Here is a 17,992-nt window from a genome sequence, read left to right as displayed (position 1 = left end):
AATTATTAGTCCAGCAACATGCAAATTATCACCAATCGTCAGCTTTTGTTGAGGCCAATCCACTAGTGTTTTTCGCAAGGGTTCACCAGTGTTTTCTGCAAACTTTCGTGGTTTGCAAACGCCGGGTGTGGCGGGGGGGGGGGGGGCATTGAACCAGATTGGTCAATTTTTGGTCACAGGGTCAGCATCCAAATCGTGAACGGTTTGAAAACTTTCGGAAATTACTTGAATAGGACGTCGCTAATGAATACTCACCTTTGGATTGTTCCAATTTTTAACACAACAGAACGTCTTCATCCATCCTTCATCCGTTCAGCGTTATAGTTGTACACAAACCCTTTGCACGCCGTCGTCGGCGCGGTTCGTGCGATCTGTGCGCGTGACTGGACGCGCGTCCGGGGATGTTTGGCGCCGGCGTGTCGGGCGGAGGCGGCGCCGCCTGCGGCCCTCGCCGTCGCGCGGTGAGACCCGCGCAGCACGGCGTCGCCGTTTCCAGCCTGAGAGTCGCCACAACGCCTATCTATTTCTCTCTACACTTGTCACTCCTTTCAGTCCTTTTCACCTTTCGTTTCTCGGCATTGTCCCTTTTGAATTTGGCCCTTTGCCTGGCGTCGAGACGGTGCGTCTGGGCGAACAAAGCCGTATTCAGGTGCGCAGTCTATTTTTCTTTGGCGGCGACTGCATCGCCATTGGACGGGCGTCACGGCGCGGTCTGCCGCGGCGCCGGCCGCCGCCGGGCCCCTCGGCCCCTTTGTGGCCGGTGCCGCCGGCCGGCCGGGCCCCGCCCCCCGTCAGCCCCCCGCCGGGGCCCGGCCGGGACCCGTGACCTGACCCGGGCCCCCGCCGAGAGGGCCGGCCGGCATCACTAAATCAGCGCAACGTCAGACGCAAATGATAGATAAATATAGCGGCCGCGGTCCCGGCCGACGCGCGCGCCGCCAATGAACCTGTCCCGTTTTGTTTTCGGCCAGCCGGTCGGGTGCGAGGGACGGTGCCGCCCGGCGGGGGTGCGGTCGCCGTGTCGAACGGGCACGGCTCTCCACAATCAGTCTTTCAGTGTGTCGTTAGGGCCGATTCTGTGCGACTCTCAGGGGCCAGCCCCCTGTTTTTGTCACCTGTGAGCTACGGCCGCCGGCGTCGGCTTTGCCGAGCCGGTTCCAGGCGTCCGTTTTCGGGTGAATGCTTTTTTGCGCAACATTTAGATACAGTTCTGCATGTCAGAACCTGAGTAGCTACCCACCGTTCAGGATAGACTAGTTCCTGTAAAAGACAGACGTGTTCAGACGCTTGGCAAGCAGCATTGCCGGCACCAGACGACCATGGACCCAAAGGTGTATCCCATGACCCAATTTATTTCAAAGTATTTAAACCAAGCATACAAACAGCTCTAATCTTTAATAATGTTCTTGGCAATCGCCTTTTGATTTGCTGTCGGCTGCTTCTCTGCTACTGATCCGGGTCATTACTACAGCAGCTACCCATTGCGCGCCGGTGGTGCCGGCTGGTAATGACCGCCGGTGTATAATATCGCAGTCTGCTGATCAGCTCCCAGCGGGAGCCGGGGCTGCGATCGGCAGGGCGGCTCACTCGTCATGATGCGGCCTGGGCTCCGATGTCGGCCGCGCTGCAGCCTCGCTTAACAGCGTTTCGCGCTGACTCAATGAAAAAAAATGTCGGAAAGTTACATATATTAGCAGAGAAAGATAGAGAGAGTGAGACAGAGAGAGAGAGAGAGAGAGAGAGAGAGAGAGAGGGAGAGAGAGAGTGAGAGAGGGGCATATATATATATATATATATATATATATATATATATATATATATATATATATATATATATATATATACATGCATATACGTACATACAAAATAAATGTGCGTATATGCATATATGCATATACGCATATTTCAGGTCATTTTGTACCGCTTGCACGCACAATTCATACTGAGTGGAGTTCAACTGGTAACGCATACGTATAGGCACGTATGCTAAAGAGTTTTTAGCACTTCTCAATTTCCCACGATACTGGCCTTTGAGCAACGCCTTAATACGTACCTATTGACATACAAGTGGGCAGGCAGGCACCATTCAAAAGATAGTCATCAAAAAAACAAAAAAACAATGTCACGTTAAGTCCAACAGCGCGTCTCAATCACCTGTTTTACTCGCGAGCATCAGCTTACGTGTTCACATTCTACATGCACTACACGGCATACCTCAATATCTTGCAGGTGCTCGAAAAACAGACGAAATTTCAACTGCATTTTTTATCCACAGTGGAAACATCTTTATTCGAGCTGTATGTGGCACAATGCTTGGTTAGTTTTGGTTGTTACGGTAATAGCAAAAATTACCGTTCAAATATGAGGCGCAGGCTTTCGCAGACTGGCTTTAAATCAGCTTTCTGACTTAGAGTGTCCCACACGCCCTCAGATCTGTGCTGGTTATATGTTCCAAATGGAAAGGTCGTAATACATCGTCCTTCATCCTCGTTATTTCCATATAGTATAAGAAATCCTCAAAAGCTAAAGGTCAGACCGCCAGTTTCGTCTCTAGCTGGCTTTTGGCATTTTTCCTGGCTTTTTCACAAGCCTTTCCAGCTGCTCCGTGGACTACGACTGGGAAATAACGTGGCCGAAACTTGCGCAAATCCATTGGCTGAGGAGCCGCCTCAACGTACTGAACTGAGGCCGCTGCGCCGGAGCACAGAACAGTGTTCCGGCACAGCGGCCAGCGCAGTCGATATCAACCGGAAGACTTGATTAGATCAATGCAAAGGAGCACCACGAAGCGTCTTCCATTCGCGCTGCGCCACGAACATGTTCTTTGAGGCCGTCGAGCCGGCGTGATCAAACGAGTCGGGATTCTCCATGACATCGACGCGGCGCCAGCCGAGCGCGGCAGCAGCAGCGGACGGCGGGTCTCCGTGCGGTCCGACTGGGAGCGGCAGTCGTTTTCCAATCATTTCCACCGGCCGTCGAGTGTCGGCGTCCAGCGCGGCTCATCTCCGAGCGCAGGCTCCGCCCACCGCGCGCCCATTGGCCGGCTGGGCTCCAGTTACCATAGTTGCGCGGCGCAGGACGCCGGCGAGACTCCGCCCCCCGGCCGCCGGCGCCGCGGCCGCCGCCACCGCTGGGCGGCCTCAGTGACGCCCGTGTACCGCGAGGGGGAGGGCGCGCGCGCCAGCGAGAGGAGCAGGGAGAGTCAGAGAGCGAGCTCTCGCAGCGCGGTCGGCTGGCTCCTCTTGCACCCCACACAGCCGGAGCAACATGATCACGTGCTGTGCGGCGTGCGACAAGCCAATCCTGGACAAGTTTCTGATGAATGTTCTGGAGAGGACATGGCATGCCGAGTGTGTGCGGTGTTTTGACTGTCACATCAACCTCACGGACAAGTGCTTCAGCCGCGAGGGCAAGCTCTTCTGCCGGGATGACTTCTTCAGGTAATGTCTACCGTCCTCACTGCGCGGTCACTCACAACCATGCGTGTGATTCGCAGTCTACAGACACTTCTCCCCTTCGAAGTCGTACTTTTACATGTTTTGCAGCGACCCATACCCGAGAGGCATTCTGCGCGTGTGTGGTTGTGCATCGTCAAGCTGCACACGGTTCGTCCTCCGGGTCAGCGCGTGCCTGCGAAATGTTCATCAGCTGCTGACCTCAGATCCGAATCTGACCGTACATATTTCTTGCTGCGGTAATCGCTGTTAACCGCAAATCCTCCATTCATCTTACCGCGAAGTGTGAGGAGCACGACGTGGCTTGACCTAGAACCGCTCGCCAGCCTCAGATCAGTGCTGGACCTACCCATCGGCGTGCGGTGCAGCCTGCGGGCCGGGTGCACGCAGTCCGTCCGCTAGTGATTGACAGTCTGGGCGTGACCTCGATGTAAGCCGGTGGGAAGCCACCGCGGCCGCTCGGCACCGGCCCTTCGTCCGCTGCTCGAGGGAGGCACGGGTCCGCGGGGGCGGCCCGGCTCGGCCGGCGCGGCACCAGGCGGGAGCCGAGCCGGCCGGGGCCGCAGGCGGCGAGGGGTGCCTCCCACCAGGCGGGCGTAACCGCACCGACTCCGTTACTGGGGTGTAGACTGTTGCCATGCCCTCCTATGCGTGAAAGGTAGCGGAAAGGTAACCCGAGGGACCCGAATGCTACTGAGGTCTTACCCCCAACTGACGTTAGCGGGGGTCCGCCTTCAGTACGACACCAAACTGAGCGGGGGGCGGGGGGGGGGGGGGCACACAGACGGTAGCTCCGAAGCGCAGAGCACGAGCAGCACCACTCGAAATAATTCGATGCTATTCCAAGCGCGTTCAAGTGGACTTCAACACGCAACAGCTTGCGCCGGTAACGCGATGAGCGCACGCCGTGACACGCGATGCTATATTACTCAAGCTCTGGAAGTTTGGCGCGGTGACAATCATGCTTTCGATACCTCTTAATTTATTTTGAGGCCCTCGTAAATGAAAGACTAATGTGAAATGCGCCAACTGCTGACAGTGGAGTCGCTGAGGGCCTCGCAAGTCGCCTGACTCGTTTCCGGTGTGTGGGCTCGGTCCGAGCTGCTGACGGCTGTGATAGCGAGCACGACACGGAACATTCCGAGCGTGGGCCGCCGGACTCTGAATGAATCACGGGCGTGATTCGGAACCACAACCGAACCTCGCTGGCGAGGCACAACACGGCCGAGCCGAATCAACAGCGGGGCATGCCTGTCCGGTGACATATCTCAGGCCATGTACGCCGTACGTGACCGGCGCCCATTCACGACCGGCGGTGCGTGCCAAGGAGCCCGAGTCGCGACGAGCGCTCGCTTGCTGTGCAGCCCAGGTGACTGGCGGCCGGTCCTCGGCTACAAGCCGGGTCTCCCATAGCTCGGGTGACATCCGAGTGCCGGGCAGCCGAGCGCGTGGCTCCAAACTCCGATCGGCGGCACACGCTTCATCGGAGAAAACGGGACGTGTGAGCCGGCGATGTTCGGGCCGATCTACTCATGACACATGCAACTGGAGCTTGATGTGTTGCTGATAGACGAGCGCACGCCCTCCGCCGATTTATTTGCCGTCGCTCAACGTTCGCGGCAGGTGCGTTTTTCTCGCCTCCGCTGGACGGGAATCCCCTCGATCTCGTCCGCTATCTACAAAACTTAACATGCTAAGCCAAGTCCAATACGGCCTCAGAAGGCCCGCTGAGAACCGCATCAGGCCATGGCATTTCATATCGGCTGAAGTGACCATTCATAGGTTAAAGCACGTCAACGGGGGTGTGAATTTCGACCTGTTTTGTCTCCAGAGCTGTGTGTGCCGTGAGAGCGGAGAAGGGGCTGTCACACACTCCCCTGCACACATATTCTTGCACCGCCAGCAAGCCGCTGGTGGGTGTGACCTGTCATATATTGGGTCCGCTCACTCGGCCCAGTCCGTGTGAACCCAGGCCCCACTCTGTTATCTCAACCATTATGCATGGCTAGGACTTGTGCACAATGCTGCATATGCATGGCACAACCAAACAAAAGACGATGGATGACCGTTGCCGCATTGTGTCAACTGTCAGGTAATGTGATGCAAAATATGGCAAACTTGATCGAAGAGGTAAATTTCTATCATCAATATTTCTTCTTTTGGCATATTTTACCGGGGCTGTTTTTTCGATGGCCGCACCTTACCGAGTTTTGGAATCGGATTGCCACGCTTTATGGTAGGATACAGGAAATCAACAATGGGAAGTCCTTTAAAATGCATTGCCGCCGACTGACGTACATGGACTGGAACCCAGAATGTGATCGACGAGACCGGCGAAAGGCCAGCCAGCACTTGCGGTCGATACCGTAGGGAACGTCTTCAAATCTCCGCAAAAGTTATAAAATGTTGAAAGTTGAATCGCTGAAAAGTTGCGCTCCATGCAATTTGTGCTTAAAAATGAAGCTATAGAAACTTTGTGTTCTAAGAGGAGCGTTGTGCGGCGATGGTTGAGATGTACTGAATTAACCATTGTTTCAAGCTTATGGACCAATTTCTTACTTTCCATCCCGAAATATTGTGTCAAAATGACCAAGTCTAAAGCGTTTAGTAACTCTCCAACGTGCCAGTGTTCCAGCTTCAGCCGTGTCGTTATTCCACCTTCAACCAAGACGGCGCGAGGCACAACAAAGCAAGCACGGCTGGCAGGCCGCGTCTACTTACCGTCATGGTTAACACGTCACGGTTGACACGTCACGGTTGACACGTCACGGTTGACACGTCACGGTTGATACGTCACGGTTGTCACGTCACGGTTGATGTGTGCAAAGATCCGCAGCGTCCTGGAAGCTGCAGTACGTTTTCTGGCGTTGTTGCATACATCCGTGTGTGCAGTGCGGATCGTTGCCATGGCCATTTACAGGCATGCGCACAACATTTTGGTAACGAACGGGCCCGACTTTGAGCCCCGCCGACGGGTGATCAGGTGGGGCTGCAGCCACGCGTTTTTCGCTTTGCCTTGGAATTCTTCGAAGTTGTGTTTCGATATAATGATGATATGGTGCAATGTTTTGACTTTATGAAATTAAGCACCGTTCAAGGCGCCTCAATTCCATATTTTTTTTAATGTGCATTTCAGGACCATTTGGACGTCGTCGCTCGATTTCCTTCTCAACGTCCGGGGCCCAGCCTTTGCCGAGGCCTGGACTCGAACCCGCTCGCTGCACCTCGTGTGTGCCTCTGGGTGCCCCAAGCTCAACGCGTCCAGTTCGGCTCGCGGGCGTCGGTGCCGGGTTTGCCGAGCGCCCCCCGGCCGGTCTCGGAGTCCCGCGCGGATCCCGCCGGTCGGGGTCCCGCGCGCCACGAGGATCTCCGCCGGTCAGCGTGCGGCCAACGCCGCGCCTCTGCAGGCGCCGTCCACGAGCTGCTTTACACCTGTGGCCGACTGATGGCACTCACATGGCTAGCTGGCATTCACACGCGTGGCGGATTGATGGGCGTCGGATTGATGAACCGCCATCACCGACGAGCTTTCGGCATCTACGGTCGGCCCGGTGTGATGTTGGCTTTTTGTTCTGGGAGCGACATTTCTCCGGCTATTGATTGGAAAACATGCTTGGGAGACGGGAACACGAATCGGTGGCCAATTTGTTCATGACGCAAGCCGTGAAAGATCTAAGCCTCTGGGACCTGTGGGACAAGTCTACGAGGCTGTTATTATGGTACGAAGCTTTATCAGGCGACCACTGAGACACACTAGTTCACCAACTGCGCTCTTGTCGTTCGGCCAAGTTAGCCGACGGGACTTCTGGTCTGTCCGTGCCGATTCGAGGCAGAGCCTTCCAGTCAGTCCGTGCCAAGTTTGTCTTCCAGCCGAAACTTTCAGAAATTGGCGCATGGATTCAACGTGTGGAAGCTTTCCGCTGGTGGGCCGACACGCGGACAGTGCTGGTTCAAGGCGTCTTGTCAGCATCCAGCGTCACTGAATCTCAGACCACTGCGCGGGCAAAGTGGACTGCATACTGAACTGCGAGCTGGATGAACCGCTCGGGAGCAGTGTGCTTCGTGCATAACTGCAGTCTGGGCTGCAGCCTGGATGAAGCTCCTGGACGCTCGGAGCAGTAATTTTGGACTTAATGGACTGCCGGGAGTACCGGATTGCAGACTGACTGGATGAACCGGCTGGCAGCAGTGGTCCGCCAGCGTGGCCCGGACCGGCTCCGGCGGACCAGCCTCCTCCAGCTGGCAGCGTCTTCCCCAGCGGCGCTGGTCCACCAGCGCGGCCCGGACCGACTCCGGCGGACCAGCCTCCTCCCGCTGGCAGCGCTTCCCCAGCGGCGCTGGTCCACCAGCGCGGCCCGGACCGACTCCGGCGGACCAGCCTCCTACCGCTGGCAGCGTCTTCCCCAGAGGCCAGAGCGGCCGTCGTTCGTGTCCAGTCCCAGTTAGGGTGTGCCGACGGCAGCTCGTATTTCAGCGGCGCGGGAGGCCAGCTCTCGCGGCCGCCGCTGCCGTGTCCTCCGGCCGTAGCGGACTGAAGCGACCCAGGCATGGCACAGTCGAGCCGTGCCGTCGGCGTCACCCTGCGGCCTCCTCCGCTCGTAACGGCGTCACGGCGGCCCGCCAGCGTAGCCCCGTTTCTTTGGGAGTTCCCCTGCCTCGTTATGCTGGGAGAGGGCGCTATACTGGTCTGGTGTTGTGTTGCCACATTGAGGATGGCTGTGGAGGTGTGGCGCATGCAACGCATCTGAAGGCAACCGCGCTGTGAATGCGCTGCCTGGTACTGAGCGTCATGCCGACCGAGCTGGTAACGCACCAGTCGCGTGTGTGTCGGCTAATGCCGTGAACCAGCGAGTGCACACAGCAGTGTTTTTTCTCTTTTAAAGAACTTTAAGAGCTTTATCTCCTCTGTATCTGAATCTGTATCTGTTAAAGGTTTTAATACCATTGCTATGTCTTGCCAAGTTGCTAGGTCTTTATGATCTTCATGTGATAGGTACTGATGTCTCGATCGCCACGTTTTCTGCTCCATAGTACGCAGAGAAGCTGACGTTTGTGTTCATCCCTAGAGTCTAATTTGAAGACACTTTGGTCTGCGTAAAACGTGCTTTCAATAGTTGCTTTCCAACAGATCCTCCGTACAGTTTCTTCGCATAGCTCCTATGGCTCGTGGAAGTTTAGCTCCCTGCTGATGTCAGCGGTTGGTCCTGACCACACGTCCTGAAGAAGTGCGATCAATGTGGCTCAGGCACTACTGTAGACAGTGATAAACCAAATTAAGCTTGGCAGATGTCACCGGAAAAGGCTCAACTCGGAGAGGCGTTAGAATATTACGCGTGCCCTGTCTCACTAGTTCATGTGGTCAGGTAGCACATATGCCTTGTTAGGAGATACAGGCATTGGGGTATGCGGAAAAGCACCTGATATCATCTCTTCTCGTAGTGGGCGGTTGTGCACATTATACGGCACGCGGTAAACGACGATGCACCAAGCCTTAAATGTACCGGGTAAATTGAGATGACTTTGAGTCATCATTATGTATGTGTGTTATCTATCTACATGTATGTACATAACTTTTGCATAAACATAGTAAAGGTATGACTTACTGTGCTACTTTCTGCAAAGAAATGTTACATTACAAAGTCTTGTTATGCCATCCATTAAAAGGGGCTTAATGTTTATCGGAACCAACAGTCACTCACCCCATCTTTCAATTAACCCCACGGATGGCATATTCAAGTAGTGTCAAGTCCTGTTATACACGCTACAATGGTGCGCTTACCGGTGGAGCCCCACAAAATGTGCTTGGTGGCAGAGTGGGAGCGGGGTTCAAAGACCATGTTTTCAAAAATGCATGACATTTTCTAGACCCTAACTTAAGCATTTTTTTTGTGTTTTGGGTGTCAAATTAGAACCTAAACAGACAAAAAAGATGTAAACACTGTTTTGAAGAAAGAGTAACACGCATAGAAGGTAGGGGAACATTTGTAAGCCGACACATGACCTGATCGGCACTCGTTTGATCTAGCCGCCAACTAGAAGCGCGAGCAGGAGGGAGATAGTTGACAGAAAAAGGCAGGGGTCGTGCGAACGGCCCGCGGGCGGTGATTGCCCGTAATGACAGCAATTCTTTTCTACAGTCGTGGATTTAATGATGGCACACGGGCTGTAAATACTTAATTGTTGCCTTCTCCGCTCCCTTCGGCGGCCAACGTTGGACTGGCACAGTTTACCGTCTACAAATACTACCTGTGGACGAGAGGAGTTGGAGCTGGCATTCCAGCAGCGTTGAATGACAGACAAGTGTGGGGTTTACTTGGTTGTCTGTTGTTCAGCTGTGTGAAAGGGTCGAAAAACACGCCAGCTCTGGGCCAAGGACGGCCGGCACGCCGCAGGCGAGATGGTGTACAGCTGAGTTGAGGTGAGAGCATCCCGCCCCGCTCGGTGGCCGCTCCCGCCCCGCTCTGTGGCTGCTCCCGCCCCGCTCTGTGGCTGCTCTCGCCCCGCTCTGTGGTCGCTCCGCCCCGCTCTGTGGCCGCTTCCGCTCTGTTCTGTGGTCGCTCCCGCCCCGCTCTGTGGCCGCTTCCGCCCACTCTGTGGCTGCTCTCGCCCCGCTCTGTGGCTGCTCCCGCCCCGCTCTGTGGTCGGTCCCGCTCTGTTCTGTGGCCGCTCCCGCCACTCTCTGAAGCTGCTACCGCCCCGCTCTGCGACCGTTCCCAGACTTCTGGACTCCTCGCAGCCCACCGGACACACGGCGGCTGTAGGAACCGGAGAAGCCGTGCTCCCACCTTGTGACGTTGTGAACCTCATTAGCACTATCCTACCCTACAGTAATATATTAGTATTAACCCTACGCCAATGCACGGAAGGAAGTGACTTTAAAACTGGCCGCGTTGGTCTCGAACAGATGGCAGAGCGCCTGGACCGGCGGATAAAACGTCGGGGCAGCCGAGCTGCCGTGTAAAGCGGCAGGAGTTGCCGCCCAACACGTCACTTGCGATGGCTCTTTGCCACGGCATCCTATGTTATGTACATACCCGTTTACAGATTTGGGAGCACACAATCGATGCCTTATGTTTTTTCATGTACTGTGTGGTGCGGATGCAACCAAAGATAAGAAAAAGTGCAGCAACCCAGCAAAAGGAAATACATCGGAAAGGTTACATATGTACTGCGTCACAAATTACGATAAACTAAGCACTTCGGGTTCTTAAAGTTTCATGATACGCGATTCACCAGCCACCGGGTTTGCTGGGATAAAACTGATTTGCCTACAAATGTCGCAAATTCAGTGCAATACATTGCTTTTATCGATAGATTTTCATCCAGGAACTCCCATATACATATACAGCGAAGGGATTCGCAACGATGAGAACCGCGGGGCTGCCCTGCAGTGGAGGAGCGTTCACGAAATTGATGACGTCAGCGATCGATACACAAGAATTTGAGCCGTGACATAGTCAAGATGCGAGTGGGCTCAGTGATGACAAGCGCTCGTAAGCCCATGCTGTGATAATGGCGGCGTCGCGGTGTGTTGAAACACGTGCTGCGAGCGGGTGGCGCGGCGGGGCCGAGCTCGGTGCAGCTCCATTGCTGTCGCAGTCACCCCCCGCGTCCTCGGCTGCTGCGCCGGACAGCGGGGCCGACGCGGGGCCGGACAGAAGCCGTTTGTTTCCGACAGGCTGCGTCCACACCGTGCTCCTGTCAGCCCGTAAATTCAGACTAAATCTTTTCCGAACAATTAAATCAGAGGCTATTAGAGCCTGCCGGGTGTCGCCTAATAAGGAGTTACGAGCGGCGGCCGGCCGTCGGCGGCCAGGCGCCTGCAAAGTCGCGCCATGTTGGCCGCGAGACGCGCCGCCATTCGCCGCGCCCTGCCATTGAAAAATGACAGAATTAAGACCGAGCAGAAACCGCAACGGCCAATAGCAGTGTCCAGGCGCTAAAGGCGGATTTCGAGGACTGTGATGACGACGACGCCGGGCGACGGCTGGGAGCCACTGGCTGCAACAGGCAGCCGTTCGTTCCTCCCTCCTCGCCCACTGTTTACCGCCGGCCGCGGGGGGCAGGGAAGGGGGTCACCGACGCAGGAGGAAGGGAGGGGACGGTCGGCCGCGCCGCGGTCCTTCGGTCCCGTTACGGACAAACACGCATAAAAACGGCCCCCGGCGGCGCGAGACGGAGCGCGGCCGCGCACGGGCCGGCCGGCGGCCGCCCGCCGCGCGGCATAGCTCCTCTCCAGTCATCTGTGTCATTGCGCCGCTGTCCGGGCCCGGCACCTTTGTGTGGCCTGTGTCACCCCTTGCCGGCGGCGGCGCGCGGTGGTGCCCCCCGCCGCGGCGCCCGGGCAGCCATCTGGCGCGCGGCCGCGCCGTGAGCCCCTCCTCTGCTCCACCGGCCGGCGCGATCCGTCGTCCGCGGCTTGGTCCCCGTCGGACCGGCGTCGCGGCAGGTGGCCGTGAGCTCCGACCCGTCCGAAACGACCGGCGTCCGCTGGCCCGGCCAGCAACAGCTAGCTGGCCGGGCCAGCGGTTGTTGTATAATACCTACCTCGTGCTGCGACTGACACGAAGTGAGCGTTACTGTGCCACGGTCTTCCTCAATGACGGCGTTTTTCACCCCCATGGTATTCGTCAACACTCAGCAACCTAAGTTGCGAGTCATGACAACATGACCTGGGACATCGGCGCTGACTGATATTCTGTTCTCAGGGCGTTAGATGACGGTACATTTAGGCGGCCACATGAAGCATTGCTGCGCGGCAAAGATGCAATGCCGTTGGTGCAAAACCACTAGCAGCACGACTTACAAGGTGCACCTTTTTTGTTTTCACATGCCCGCAATGACTGCAACAACCCACTCTATAAATGGGCAGATTTAAAGAAACAGTCTAAAAATATTTTTGCCCTCGGTATGTTTCTCTTCCTGGTCGTCTGTGATGGCGAGTGATGTTTGGTCCAAAAAAATTCCCTTCGGTGATATCACCCAGCTTCGAAACACCAAATCGTACGCCTTGTGTCTTTCATCGCAAGCCACTAAAAATGTAATGTAGGTACTATGTAGGTTATGCCATATATGGGCATGCGGGTGATAAACAAAAGCTATGCCACATCGCGCTTAAAGCAATATTGACAATGGACACACTCAAAATATATTTCAATGTTGTCTCCAATCACATCATTTGAGCGCATTGTTCAAACGGTTGACGCCCTTTGACAAGATGGTCCTACCAAGAGTATTGTATTTTATGGCATGACATTTTATCCCCAGAAACAGCGTACAATTCCGATGAAACATAAGAATCAAAATGTCTCCATTTTTGCGCTTTGTCTTCGACTGCGACTTTGTGGAATAACGGAAGCGTCTGTCATAATGGAGGTATACCGCTGTGTGTGCCGTTATTAGATGCGTGATTTCGTCCCAGGATGCATGCTAACTAGCACCAAAACTTTGCATAATGAATACCGCGTAAAGAGAAAAGCCCTGACAAAAAGAGGAATCGTAAAGGAATCAGGAAACTGCAGGTGCGTCGAAGCTTTTTACTCAGGCACGTTTTCACGGTACGCCCAATTCCTCTAAAGGGAGTCTTTTGATGTCTGTTGTGTGAGTTAGAGCTCTTCCTGATTTCCAGCCATTGGCGCATAATGCATAGCAGCTGAAATAAATCGAAGTTGGCTTTTGATTTCGAATGAATGAAAAGCTGCGTTGCCAAGGGCAGACAAGTGGTGCTGATAATGGAAGTGGGCAGCACGCCAAAATGCTCAATTACCACGAGTTGTAGGAAAGCGCCTTACCCATGCGCTGTCGGAAGTGGCAAATAGGCGATTGTTTTTTCTTTCGCTCCCAAAACGTTTAAACGTGGAAAATACCTTTCCCCAATGTCGACAGTACATTTGCAGCTGGGTGCTCTTGAGAGTTCAGAGCTTCCGCCGTTTCGGGGCTTCTTGACACCCCCGAAAGGCGTTGGCAGTCCCGAAGACACCTGTCTTTACAGGGCATGCCCATGCCTTACATGCCTTTTCAGGGCATGTGACCAGAGAACCCGGGTGCTGGAGCTGGAGCGCTTTTGGGTTGGGGATTTCATCTCTGCTATTTTTTTCCATAGCTCTTTTAAAATCCGCAGCACTGTGAAGCGGAGAAATAACTTATATTATGCAACTTTTTTTGTTCGCAACAACGCGAAAGAAGGTTACATTTGCACAGTTGTGAATTTTATATGCCGTCAGTGAAGCCACCTCAGATCCCAGCAGTACAGCGCAGAAAAGAGGGAAACAAGGCGTCCATCTAACGGAAACAAGAGCTGTGGCGCGCGCACAGGGCGGTCCAGATTAGATCACATTTTTGTTTAAAACTCCACAAGAATGCGGCGGCGGGACCGCGGGCAGTGCCCGCTCGTCCGGAGCGCGCCGGCCACTTTTTGCCTGATTTCACCGTAGCTATTCCAGCAGGCCGTATCACAGCTTCCGCGCACAGAACAATGACGGAAACAAACCCGAGAATGCCGGGCCTTATCCGGGGGAAATATTTCGGTCTTTGCCGACATTCTGGGGGCGGGATGCCTGAGAAGGCTTGCGGTCAGTGCCTTTGTCGGCGGCCGGCGGCGCCGGCTCTGTTTGTGAGTGGGCTCCGACGCGGCGTGGCCGGACACGCACTAGCTGGCGGTGGTCGGGGCGCGCGCGCCGCCTGGCTGGGCTCGCCCGGAAATCAACGGCCTCCGCCGCCGCCGGCCGCCGCTCTCTGGGACGCACCCGCTACTGACCGGCCCACCGCCGCCTCGACGGATGTGAGGCGGGCTGACAGATCCTCTCCGAGAGCCACACACTGCCGGCCACTTCCCGGGCAGCGAGCAACCCCCTTGGCAGCGTGACCCGGAGGCGGAAGGCGCCGCCGGCGGCAGACCCTGCACAGATGATCGCTCCGCTGAGTGACAGCCGCTCCCCCTCCCCCCCTCTTCCCCCCCGCCGGCCTGCGGTGGGGATCGCGGCCGCAGCTGCGCCGCTGGGAATTTCGCCCTACCGTGTGGTCCGGCCGCCTCCGACAAACTAAATGCCTATAATTTGATGGCAAATCAAAGGGAGCAGCTCTAATTTGTCTCGAGCGGCGCGACGAAAAGTGCCGGTCCGGGTCGGCCGGCTGTTGACAGAGCGTCGCTTGCGTGTCGATGATAGCCCGATAATTAAACCGTTCCCGGCCGGTTCCAAGAGCTGCAGACTTTTTGCCGCCGCCAAGGGACGGCGTGCGGCCATCAGTCCGGCTTTATTCCGCACTAACACGGAATTCGTGTGCAAAACACACGGGCGATGGGCGTAATACCGTCCGGCGGCGCGCCGTTACGGAACGCTGCAGTGGGGCTTGCGCTCATAGACGGGTAGCAAAAACATGCAATCATTGTTTAGTAAGCACGATCAAGCGTAGATGTGCCGACCTCTGCCCTTCCAACGCTTCTCTGGGCGGGGTCGAGGCGGGGTCAAATCCTTCCTATCTCGCTTTCCCACCCCACATCCAGCGAGCTCTGCTCATGGGCAGCCGGCAGCTTGCTCCTCGGCGGACTCCCATCCGGGCAGGCAGCGTGGTGCGGCCGTGCAGACGGCGGTGTGTGGTCTGCCTGCGCCGTGCAGGCGTGCCTGGACCACAAGACGCTGCCCAGTGGGTGTGAAGACAGTCCCAGGCGGGCCGGCCGGCGCCGCGCCCTCCCCGCGTGATGGCTCTATGATCGGCCCGCTCGTTGCCAATGACGAAAATTTTGATTTCCCTCGGCGCCCTGATGGGATTAGCGTAAGCGGCTTACGCGGCGCAGCGCATCGCGCCGATCTCGGCCGCCGCGCGCCGCCGCTGCCGCAGCGCGCCGGCTTTGCCGAATCCGCTTGGGGCCGCGTCGCATTATAGTGCGGTATTGACTTGAAGTAATGGGACCCGAGATTGAATTCGACTGGCTGGCGAAGCGAGTGGGCGGCCGCGTGCAGGATGGGAGCCAGCTTTAACGCGGCCGCTGGTGTCATTACCGGCGCCAGCTCGTCACGGCTGATACCCGGAGCGCTCGCGTCCGATGCGATCATCCTCCGGTCCACGCGCACAAAGGGCGCCCTGCCGCCCGAAACGCGGCCAGTCGCGGTGACGGTCGTCGGTTGCGTTTCAGGAGGTACGGCACCAAGTGTTCCGGCTGCGGCCACGGCATCTCGCCGCAGGACCTGGTGCGGAAGGCGCGAGACAAGGTGTTCCACCTCAAGTGTTTCACCTGTCTGGTCTGCCGCAAGCAGCTGTCCACCGGTGAGGAGCTCTACGTGCTCGACGAGAACAGGTTCATCTGTAAAGAAGATTATATTAGCGGCAAGAGCTTGCCAGGTGAGTAGAGCGGCCGCCGTGCGCTGGCTTCGGTTGCCGTGGTTGACCGCTGAGAAGGCTTTGCCCACCGCCGACAGCCGCGGCTTGGTCCAAGCCGATCTGAAGTCGTGAGCGGTGCTCCAGTGGGTTCCCAGTAACCGTTGCTGAACGTAATCTGGATGCAAATTTTTGCGGTTTGAATCAGACTTTACGATGATTGGTATCGTGCATTTTCTTTGAACCAAGTGGTACAAGGAGTTCTATAGGTTGTGCTTTTTATTAAGTCTCCGTACAATTGCCTAAGCCCCCCAGTGTTGACATGCGTACATAGGAACTTAAAACATCGTATCGGCGAACATAATCAGAATGGTCGGTGTGGGTAGGAGTTTGCAAAGCTGCCGGCAATACTACCTTGCAATTTAAAATAAAAATGTTTTTATTACCCGTGATAGTGGACAACGCAAGTCCAAGGCAATTCAAGGGACGCTATTTGCCACAACTGGCATGCATGGATGCTTACAAATTCGCATGCCATCCTAGTTTTAGCTGTCTAGCCCAGGATCTTTGCTTCGTTGTTTGTCACGCTCTTTGGTTTGGTCAGAATCTTAACAGCGCACTTGTAAGTCCCGTTTTATTCAGCCGTAGCATCAGTCGCATCGCCTTCTAGCCGCAAAACGTCGAAGCAACATCTGGAACCCAGCGTAGACGCGCGTAGCGGGAGAGATACCAGCACCAATGCTGGTATCTCCCGGTGAATTCTTTTGACATCTCAATATCGGACCACCTCCTCCGCACTCGTAAAACAATATAGTTTATTGCACCCAATTCGGGTACGTTAATTCGTCATCACGCAACCTTCGGCCGCGCGCCCAACTGGGCTATATGGCGCAGAATTGGAACAGCAACGGCGGAAATTACCTCGGGTGCGCCCCGGGCGAGGACAGTACCCGAGGTGCCCTGGAGGGGCGCATTCCAAGGTGCACCTCCCGGGGAACATTTGCACCCTCTCTTGGCAAACGTTTCTTTACACGTGAACCCGTCCAAGACCAAGTGTTGCAAAACGTAAGTGCAAAGCTTCACGCCTCCAGATCGCATTCTTCAAAGCGCAGTTTTCACAAACAGTGGAGTGTCACCAGCATGCGACGGTCAGAGGCGACCCGCGAATGCAGACATAAGTATAAAGTAAACTGAGCTCTTCTGGCCACTTGTGGATACCAGACGACCGAAAAGTGTCACGCTCGTGTGTAGGTGTTATGAAAGTAGACCCAGAAAAAGGCCAGGCATACGTTGCAATGAAACTTGAGAGGGACAAACTTAAGCATTTCCAGCCTACACCGATCACCGCTCTTAAGCAACATAACATGAAGGCGTCATGGGTTAGCCCGCTGGCACAGTGGGTACTTCGGTCACCACACCGCCAGCTGTTACGCTGCCGGGGACAGCGCTCGGGAAGGCGTCGGTCGCCGCTGGGCCGGAGCGCCGGCGCGCGACGCGGTGACGGGTGATATGCAGCAGTCGGGCGTCGCTCTCAGCGGCGGCCGAGCCGGGCGGCAGCTGCGCGGCCGGCCGCCGCCGTAACAAGCGCCGCGCGGCAGCCCGCAAACGCTGCTCGGCCCGGCTATTAATAACAAATACCCAATAGCATTTGCATAGCGGGCCAGTTAGCCAGCACGAGCGGGCGGCGCAGGCGGCGGCCGGCAGACGCGGATCGCCCTGCTCGGCTTCACGAGCGGCCTCACGGCCCCGCCGTCTTATCAGCCATCTGGCGGCGGCCGGGCGGCGAGCGACGCGCCGCCGCCGCTGCACCCCTGCCGCTTGAGCCAGGCCGGGCGGCGGGCCTGCCGCCGCAGCCGGGCCGCGGCGGCGGGTGCGGCCGGCGCCCTGCCGCCGCCGCACCTCCGCCGCCGGAGCGCACCGGAACAGCGGCGATGACGGGTGCGGTGCCGCTCAAGCGGGCCTTCGCCGCGCGAGCGCTGCCGGGCGGAGGTGGCCCGCCGCCGAGAATACCGGAGTTTTCACTGGCAGAGACGCCACGTGGTCCAATGCACAGCAGCTTTCCCGGACCGAGGTGCCTCGTCGTCCAATGTTTCGAGTTTTTCCTGGGCAGAAGTGCCCGACGCCCATCGTGCGGTGGGAAGGTACCCCATCGTACAACGCGCGGACACACTGTCGGGCGGCAGTTCCTCGCCGCTCAATCTGAAGGTCTCCAAGATGGAGGT

The 17,992-nt window shown here is 56.5% G+C and overlaps 1 protein-coding gene across 1 annotated transcript in view; it reads left to right on the top strand.

Annotated features, from left to right (window-relative positions):
• Positions 1–3,162: 3,162 nt before the first annotated feature.
• LOC119112302 (LIM/homeobox protein Lhx1) overlaps positions 3,163–17,992 on the top strand; it is a 28,440-nt gene continuing 13,610 nt past the window's right edge. The window contains exons 1-2 of the mRNA XM_037236417.1: positions 3,163–3,440; positions 15,589–15,794. Of these exons, the coding sequence (XP_037092312.1) occupies positions 3,268–3,440; positions 15,589–15,794 (379 nt within the window). The 5' untranslated portion in view covers positions 3,163–3,267. The remainder of the gene's footprint in view (positions 3,441–15,588; positions 15,795–17,992) is intronic.

The sequence above is a fragment of the Pollicipes pollicipes genome, unplaced genomic scaffold, assembly GCF_011947565.3.
Source record: "Pollicipes pollicipes isolate AB1234 unplaced genomic scaffold, Ppol_2.1 Scaffold_7261;HRSCAF=8764_pilon_pilon_pilon, whole genome shotgun sequence".
Classification (NCBI taxonomy): Eukaryota; Metazoa; Arthropoda; class Thecostraca; order Pollicipedomorpha; family Pollicipedidae; genus Pollicipes; species Pollicipes pollicipes.
The sequence above is the reverse complement of the archived record's forward strand: the minus strand, read 5'-3'. Positions and strand labels throughout refer to the sequence as shown.